This window comes from Danio aesculapii, chromosome 4 (genome assembly GCF_903798145.1).
Source record: "Danio aesculapii chromosome 4, fDanAes4.1, whole genome shotgun sequence".
In the NCBI taxonomy this organism is placed as follows: Eukaryota; Metazoa; Chordata; class Actinopteri; order Cypriniformes; family Danionidae; genus Danio; species Danio aesculapii.
In genome coordinates, this window is record NC_079438.1 from 26252249 (window position 1) to 26262256 (window position 10008).

Here is a 10008-nt window from a genome sequence, read left to right on the forward strand (position 1 = left end):
ATAATAATATGCACAGTTTTGCAATTACTGATCTTTTTCAATGAAGGTAATGCAACAATGCTGTTTATTAACGCAGACAGATCATGGCTTCAGCGCCAAACGTGTGCTTTAAATCATATTTTATCCTCCTTTATTTTCAGTTTTATTTTAAATATTAGGCCTATAAATGTTTAAAGTTTTAAAAAATTATGTTAGGCTATCATGAGTAAGGTTTTTCCCATGATATTGTCCGGTAGGCATTTGTAAAGACGCCATCATAAACCATTAGGTTACTAGGCCTACCTGTCATTTTATTTATTTATTTAAAAAAAAAACTTGTTTTCAGGTTATTTTAATTTTGTAAAACAAAACAAAATCAATATGCTAACTGTATTTTAGCTCTTAAAAACAGGCCTACAGTATATTTTCTGGTGTTTAATTTTGCATGCGCAAATAGCAGTATTGCTGAAATTACATATTTTTTAAAGATTATCATTCAGCCTACCTGCAGCACATGTGAGCGGTGGATCCATGACAAATCCACTTACTCACGCACTATACTGTACCTATTTCATTTATAACTGTAAACCTGACTTCGCAGGCCAATCATCCTTAAACGCAAAAGACATTTTTAAAGTGTTCTAACTTGACTGTTGCTGCATAATGGGATATTTCTTCACAAAAGTGCACTTTAGCGATGTCAAAATGAAAGCAAACAGTTTTCTGAGTTGTCAATTTTAGCTTAAGTTTAATAACAATAATAATGAATATAATAAAATAAAATATTAATTATAGTGTAGATTACTGTGGGACTGTGCAGTAAACTAAACATTTTTATAAGGCTACATATTCCCTAACTGGAAAACAATTGTAAAATTGAAAAAAAAATTGAAGAAAAAAAGTTGCGTGTTTGCTAAAATTAATTTAACAGCAAATTTCTTCTGCATTTCTTCCCTTTAAAGCTCAAGAGAGTTTTGTTTAAAGAATTAGTTAACTAAAACATCTAATGAATTAGGCTGCTTGCCTTCATGTCATCCACTAGTCCAGTTTTCTCCCGTGTGAGTTGAGTGCGCCACCATGTGCGCTTTTTAAAAGCTATGTACAAGTGCACCTGACCTGACGTGGAGACCAGATCTCTGGACAATATGCCTAGCTTTAATCTCCCCATTTTCATAATTTAATTGCTATTTCATATTATAAAATACCTAAATGTGTGTTCTGAAGGTTGGAATGACGGAAGTGTTAGTAATTATTGCCAGAAAGAATTTTCAGTTTTGAGTGAACAATCCTTTATGAAAACTGGGGGGGGCACAAATTCTTTCTGAGGGGCCAGTGCCTACTGAGTTAGTCTTTGAGAATATAAATCAACCTGTTTGTTCCTGCAGATCTTCCTGTTTGACTTCTTGACGGATTGTTTCTTCAATCTTCAGGTCTTCACTCTCCACTTTAATAAACGCCATCTTTATAAATAGATGTAAAGTTGGTTTTATATTCGCACATTCAGTCTTTCTCATTAATAATATAATCTCAGAAAAGTATTGATTGAAAATTCTAAATAGTAAAATCATATTAGCTGCCAACAACCATCAAAGTACAACATCGTTCACAGTCAAATAAATAGTACTAATGTTATTTTGAAGTCATACTTACATGTGATTTCAGTTCGAATATTCAAAGTAACATGATAAACAATGTATAGAGCTGTCCCTGAAGGAACGTGCGAATATAAAACCAACTTTACCTCAATTCTCAGATCAGTCGCTTCAGCAGGAGTTTGTCTCTGCGTTTGGACACTTTATCCTATTTAAAATAAATAAAACAATAAGCAGAAACAAAATAACTTCTCTTCAACACTTGTTTCAACAGATTCTTTATATGAGAGTAATTAACAAAAAGAAATCAGGTAAGTCTGAGGAAGAAACAACTGCCACAAATGAGCTGATTAAAACTAGTAATGTTACTCTTCTTAGTGATGAATACTTAGAATGGAATGACATTATGCTGTTTAATAAATTTAAACCTTCATTAAAACACTTCTTACACACTTTTCTGTTGTTCAAACAATAGTCCTCATTATAAAGGTAAAGTTGGTTTTATATTTGCATATTCAGTCTTTCTCGTTAATAATATAATCTCAGAAAAGTATTAATTGAAAATTCTAAATAGTAAAATCATATTAGCAGCCAACAACCATCAAAGTACAGCATTGTTCACAGTCAATTAAATAGTGCTAATGTTGTTTTGAAGTCATACTTACATGTGATTTCAGTCCAAATATTCAAAGTAACATGGTAAACAATCTATAGAGCTGTCCCTGAATGAATATGTGAATATAAAGCCAACTTCACCTCAATGTCCTCATTACTGTGAGTAAAATAGTACTACGTTGTATAACGACTTATAATAATATTGTCTACAGCAGGTACATAATTTAGTATCAGATAAAAAACCTAAAACTTTAATCAATCGGTTTATCTGTGTAAAAGCTTTAAAACAAACCTTTCTCCAGTTGAATCACAGCGCGGGAGTGGTGCAGGCTTATGATGTCACACGCCACGCCAAAATAAAAGTCTTTTTTGTTACTGTTGCAGTCATGACATTATACATTTCTCCCTCGTTTTCCACTTTACACAACAAATCTGCTATTTCTCTCACATGCACAGACATTCAGTATTTGAAGTTGATCAAAACTTTTAATCCACATAACACAATTTTGAAAAACTTGTTTAATCCACTAAGACTAAGTGTTTAAAGCAGAAAATCATAACATTCTAAAAGGTATAACAAATAATCTGATGGGTGTTTTGAGCTGACATTTTACAGACACATTCTAGAGACACAAAGATCTTAAATCTTGAAAAGGGGGTAAAATAAGTGCCCTTTAAGTAAAAAGCACCCATTACTACTACATGTTTTAGTTTCACTAGCTAGGTAAATATTCGCTTCTCCCACAGTCCAATGACGTGCAGTATAGGTGAACTAAATTAGCCGTAATGTGCATGTGTCAATGTGAGAGTGTAAGGGTGTTTCCCAGTAATGGGTTGCAGCTGGAAGGGCATCCGCTTTGTATTCTTCAGTATATCATTTGCATTCAGCAGAAGAAACTCAAACAAGTTTGGAACAAGTAAAGGATGGGTAAATGACAGAATTGTATTTTTTATGTGAACTACCCCTTCAATGCTTCAAGTAAAGGTAAAGTTAAATATTATTACATATTGCTAAAGAATGGCAGGAGACGAATGCAGATAATAAGAGACTACAATATGAAAAAAGAACCCTAGTGTGTGTGTGTGTGTGTGTGTGTGTGTGTGAGAGAGAGAGAGAGAGAGAGAGAGAGAGAGAGAGAGAGAGAGAGCAAACGATTAAGTGGAAAGTGGAAAACGAGGGAGAAATGTATCAACAAATCATGACTGCAACAGTAAAAGGCCAAAAAAGCAAAACAAAAAAGACTTTTATTTTGGCGTGTCGCGTGACGTCATAAGGCTGCGCCGATTTCGCGCTGTGATTCAACTGGAGAAATGTTTGTGTTTTTAAAACGTTTACAGATATAAACCGATTTAATTTAAGTTTTAGTTTTTCTACTCGATGCTAATTATGTACCTGTTGTTGAAAATATTATTTTAACCCCTTATATAACGTAGTACTATTTTACTCGCAGTAATGAGGGCTATTGTTTGGGTAAAGTAACAGAATGTGTAATAAGTGTTTTAATGAAGGTTACATTTATTAAACAGCATAATGTCATTCCATTCTAAGTATACATCACTATATATAAGAAATGAAGTACTGGTTTAAATCAGCCCATTTGTGGCTATTGTTTCTTTCTCTGACTTACTTTTACCTGATTTTCTTTTGTTAATTACTTTCATATAAATAAACTGTTGTAGCAAGTGTAGAGTTATTTTGTTTCTGTTCATTGCTTTATTTATTTTAAACAGAACATTTTTATTGTTTTGTTCATTTTAAACAGGATAAAGTGTCCAAACACAGAAAACTCCTGCTAAAGCGACTGATCTCCACACTGTTATAAAGATGGCGTTTATTAAAGAGGAGAGTGAAGATGTGAAGATTGAAGAAACATTCAGAGTCAATCAGGAAGATCTGCAGGAACAAACAGGTTGGTTTTCATTCTCAAAGACCAACTCAGTCATTTGATCCTCATTCAGATATATTTTAATAATAAGAATACTAAATTAAATCCATCTTGCAGCCCTGAGTGTGCTGCCTAGTTCTCCTATATGCACATAAGCACTCATTGAAAGACAGGAATCAGTTTCTTTCATCACTTGTTCTCATGTCTTTTGTCAATCTTTTATGTATTATTAGTCTCCCATTTCTCTACCTTCTTAAGGTTACTGCTTTTCTTGTTCTTCTACTGTTTGTAAAGCGTCTTTGAGCACTGGGGCTATATAAAAACAATAAATTAAATAAGTTTAACTGAGCTGACAATATTTGACCGACAGTATTCTTATAGAAGATATCTGCTATTACAGTGATGTTGGATTACCACTTTCCAATTGCATATGACACGTTGATCACAATTCCCTTTTTTTCAACTTCTTTATGGGTTTAAACTTGTTTTTAGTAGATGTTACTAGTTCTCACAGATATTATCGGAGTTAGAATTACATAATTATAATAACTAATTACCAGGGCTATTGTGTTTAAACAGGGTTTTCTGCTGGGTCTTAAAATGTCTTAAATTCCGAAATCAAAATTTTAGGCCTTAAAAAGTCTTAAATTTACTGAAATATTGTGTTGTAGGTCTTAAATCTTATTTTAAACAAATCTTCATTTTCCTTTGTTCATGTTTTGCTACCCAATCTGGCCAAAACCCATACAATCACCAACAATCCATCTCAATAAAACTTTCAACTTTTTATTCAGAAAGGTCATTTTAACTCTATTTATCATAATGGTTTAATTATTTTCCTCACAATAACATTTGTTTAAACGTGCTCCATGTATTTACTGCTGAGGACATTGACCTGGACAGATTGTTGTGCATAGATTTAGTTTATTATAGTTTTTAAAACTTTTTAACATTTGTTCATTTTTTTCTTTTTTTTTTTAAAGAAAGTTTATATTTGGAAGAAAGGGGGTATGGATACAAGTAAAGTTGGCTGGTTTTTTCACAATATTTAAAATCTTTTTTAGCCTTTAGCCCTTTATGAGTCTAAAATTTCATTTATAATGGTCTTTAAAAAGTCTTACATGTAATTTGGTGAAACCTGCAGAAACCCTGGTTTAAAGTATGTCAGAAAGCGTGGATGCCCCCAATATTAAATATGCTGAATGAAATGGACACTAAAATAATTAATTGTTATAAAAAATTGTACAGTATTCTAAACTATTTGATGTTGCTGTGGGACGACGTGAGACCAAACGAACAAATTATAGTGGAACAATAATGTTTAGCATTGCACTGACTACAACTGGCCAACAAACTAGTCTAAAAATGACTTTTGCTGCTTAAGAAATGGATTACAGCATGCTGATGATATGCAAACATTTGAGTGTAAAGTTCGTCAGAAATTCTCTGAATATTGACCATATTCTTCACGTACCAGCAGGCGGCACCATATGACTTATTTTGCTTGATTCTTTTTTTAAAGAATTAATTTTTAGATCCTAAAAACAGTGTTATGCTGCTTAGACATGGGATGATAACCGTTTTCAACGTATAAAACCGCCAAAATGTTCTGCTATATCGTTCTTACTGTATATGTAAGGTTTTTTTTATATTTAATTTTTTTCATGACAACAGTATCTCCAGCAAAAAATAAATCCTAAGAGGCCATTTTAAATTGTAAAGAAATCTGTGTTTTTGAAACAAATGAAGACAGCAGAAGTCAATGATTCATTTGAATGATTTAGCCTGACATGTTTACTGCTCCAATTTTTTTAAAAGTTTTCTCAAAAGAAAATATTTTGTATTTAAAGGGACCCAGCCATTTAAAAAGAATATATTTTAGAGCAGTAATCACAATACAGTGAAACCGTGATATTTTTATCCAAGGTTATCATACGTCAGAATCTTATACTGGCCCATGCCTAATGCTGCTTGATGTTGCAAAGTCATATTTTCTTATCTTATCATTTCTCTTTATATGTATAGTCATGAACACACTTGTTTGTAGAGTAAGTAGTGTGACTGTTTTCTCTCGTTTATTATTCCTGATCATTTGTCCAATAGGCAACTGAAGTTCTAAAAAATAGCATATGAGATCAGGTCACTGCTATGACATGAATGACAATTTTTGTATGTTGCTGTTTGTCATTGTACTTTGGTTATCCTGAGAGCTGATGCTGAGTATTCTTAGGGTTATTTAAACTTCAAATTGTTTACCCTGGGTCATTCTAACCCTGGATAAACAGAATCCTGAGTTATCTGTAATCACGTTCCACACTGCTCATGCTTTACCTGGGATTAAAAAATAATCCTAGGTGTTCATTAACAGATGTTTTACATTGGTAAACCACGGGTTAATATTATTATTTGTAAATTTTTATTATTTGGAAGATACACATGAGGGAACACAACATGAGTAATCTAGGACAAGTGCATTTGATCATTTGCACTTAAAGCCACAGGCACAAAAAGAGCTTGGTTTTCCTCTGATGCCCAAAATTAAATATTCTGCAAGGTATAGGATCTGATTTTGAGCTAAAACCTCAGACACATTCTGGGAACACCAAAGACTTATTTTACATCTTATAAGAAAGGTTCATAATAGGAACCCTTTAAAGGTATTTCTGACACAGAAATGAAAATAGCCTCACCATTTACTCTCCCTCATGTGGTTTTAAACCTTTATGAGTTTCTTGATTCTGCTGAACACAAAAGAAGATATTGTGAAAAAAACGCTGGCTTCTTTTGTGTTCCAGAACAAAGGAAATGTTTAAAACCACATGACGGACAGTAAATGGTAAGGTCATTTTAAATTTTGGGTGAAACATCCATTTCATGCTTGTCGCTTTGTGCCTTCATACTAAAGTTTACTTTTTCTTTTCTTTTTTAGCCCTGATGGTGCTGAAAGAAGAGACTCATCAATGGAATGAAATGGAAGAGAAACACCAAGACATAACGACTGATGAAAAACCCACACTGACTAAAAAGACTTCATCACACGGAAGTCCTCGGAAATCCAAATCCAGGTGTAATTTCAGCTGTAAACAGTGTGGAAGGAGTTTCAGTCAAAAGCCAAGCCTTGATGTTCACATGAGAGTTCACACTGGGGAGAAACCTTACAGCTGCGAACAGTGTGCAAAGAGTTTTGGTCAAATACAAGGCTTTAAAGCCCACATGAGAATTCACACTGGAGAGAAGCCATACACATGCCAACAGTGTGGAAAAAGCTTCTATCATGCAGGAAACTTGGCAGTGCACATGAGAATTCACACTGGGGAGAAGCCTTACTCTTGCCCTCAGTGTGGAAAGAGTTATAAGCAAAATTGCACCCTTGAAGTCCACATGAGGATTCACACTGGAGAAAAACCTTACACATGCACAGAGTGTGGTAAAAGTTTCCCATATAAAAACACACTCAAACACCACATGATAAGTCACACCGGACAGAAGCCGTTTGCATGTGCTCAGTGTGGAAAGAGCTTCACAACCAAAGCTAGCCTCATGAACCACATGGATGGTCACACTGGAACCATAGTGTTCACATGTGATGAGTGTGGAAAGAGTCTCACACGCAAAGACTCCTTTAACAAACACATGAAGACTCACTCAGATGAGGATCGTTTTAGATGCAGTGAGTGTGGAAAGGGCTTTAACCGTAAAAGAAGCCTCAGCACTCACATGAAGCTTCACAATGGAAAGCAGAGTCCTCAAAAATGAGACCATGTCCACACAAACACAGGTATATTCAAAACGGCAGCTTTTTCATGTAGTTTGGCTGTTCATTCACATGAAGTTTATTTATAAACTATTTTCATTTTCCCAGGGTTCCCATGTTTCCTCCCACAGTCCAAAAACACACGACCTAAGTAAACTGAACATTCTAAATCTTAGTAAGCCATATATCTCTCTTTAGCCATTCCTGTATTTGTCATTAGAACAGAAACAAGTCAGGAGAGTTCATTGAGATCTACCTGAGCTCAAAATCTTATGAGCTTAGGGCTCTCTCCCGGGACAGCTTGCCAAACAAGTGTGAACTCTTGAATACATATCAAGTTACTGATAATGAAACCCTTTGAACACCTGAAGATGTAAACTCAATAGCTGAAGAGGGGTGAAGATTTTGACAACCAGTACCAGGTTGTAAGATTTGCTACTGGGCTACAAGAACGCAATATAACTCTATGTTGATAGATTGTGTGGCTTGTTTCACATGCAAAAAAGTATCTGCATCTGAAAAGATGTGTACCAAATAGCCTACAGGAACTCAAGAGTTGTGACCCAACCAAAGCAGTTGGGTAATCTCCGAGGTGTTACATCTTTTGTTATAAAGTAGTGTCTCACAGACAGTACTTTGGGTTAAGTTACTTGAAGACAGACGAGTTAACATCACTGCTGAGGAACTGCACTATTTACTGCTTTCAATAAAGTCTTCTCCCCATAAGAACTTTGCTCAGCTTTATGTATTAGAGTCATCTATTCAGTGACGAGCCACCCAAAAATGGTTAAGCTGAATACAGCAAAATCTAACAATGTGTTTCAACTTATTATGAACCGATAGCCATATTTGTGCACATTGCACACACTGTAAAAACTGCAGAGTTCCACACAATTCTTTCATGTTGTCACAATACAAATTAAATTAACTTTACACTTCTAACAAATTTATGTGGATTAAACATAAAGGGCTCTATTATGACGATCCAAGTGCAAAGCGCAGGGCGCAAAAGCATTAAGGGCGTGTCGGAATCCACTTATGCTATTTTAAGGACGGAAAATCCGCTCTGCGCCGTGGCGCATGGTCTAAAAGGGTTGAGCTTATTTTCTTAATTAGTTATAGGTGTGTTTTGAGAATAAACCAATCAGAATCTCATCTCCTATTCCCTTTAAGAGTCAGTTGCGTCGCGCCATAGCACATTTGTTATTTACATGACAGACTTTGTAAGTAAAAAAACTGAACCCTTCACTAGAGAGAAAACAGTTAAACAGCATCTACAGTGTGAGAATGAGAGATGAGCCTCCTCATTATTTACTTTCACTTTCACTCTCGTGGATTAGGAAACTTCTTGCACAGACATCCATTAGCCTATAAATAATTAATTTTATTTGTTAAGCGCAAAGATTTGTTTCAAAACTATTTCTAAATTCAGTTCTAATTTTCAGCAAACGAATAAATGAACAATAATAACGAAGTGTGTTCAAAAAATATCCTAATACACATGCTATGCCCCATATGGTCTAAAACCTGACAGGTATGCAAATCTTAGCTTGTTTTTAATAAAACAAATATAAATATGCATATAATAAATACGGCTTCTAATAATAACATTATACAAAAGCAAATTATTATGAATAAACTGAAAAGGCCTGGGTTCTAAACTGGGTCCTGGAGACAGTTTTGGGAAGCGGGAAGGGAAGATTGATTGGGAGCTGCATCATTGACGTCTGCAGTCAGGTGCTCTAATGTTTGCTCTGTTTACGTAGCTCTATTAGCGTGGTAATTTAGACAATAGGCTGTTCACAGAGTAACGTTAATGTTTGGTTAAAAAGGTTAAAACAATGCTTGCGTAGTTGTGTCGAATTGTATGCACTTGTGGAAGTTATGTGGTTCATTTAAATACTCTGTCTTTTGCAGACAGCAATAGGCTATAGGCTAGTTAACTTTAGCATAGCTTCTCCTCACTCATTAACTTAACTTAGTTGAAACTCGTCGCATGGATTTGGGTAACCAAATAGAAAAAAGTGTGGCTGCTGCTGAGCCATCTCATGGTCCTGCACCAGTCCAAAAAAACTTGCTCAAGTTCTGTGTTCTGCAGATAAAACCAAAGTGATATGTGATGTGTGCAAACGAGAAATCAGCAGAGGCAGAGATATCAAACATCAGTCATCATCTGCTATGC

General features: G+C 34.7%; 1 protein-coding gene across 1 annotated transcript; it reads left to right on the forward strand.

Annotated features, from left to right (window-relative positions):
• The first annotated feature begins 3953 nt into the window (after window positions 1–3953).
• Window positions 3954–8600, forward strand: LOC130222368 (gastrula zinc finger protein XlCGF8.2DB-like). Its single transcript, XM_056454951.1, has 2 exons — window positions 3954–4096; window positions 7002–8600. Exons 1-2 carry the CDS (start codon window positions 4012–4014, stop codon window positions 7826–7828), a joined length of 912 nt encoding a protein of 303 aa, XP_056310926.1. The 5' UTR covers window positions 3954–4011; the 3' UTR covers window positions 7829–8600.
• Window positions 8601–10008: the final 1408 nt, after the last annotated feature.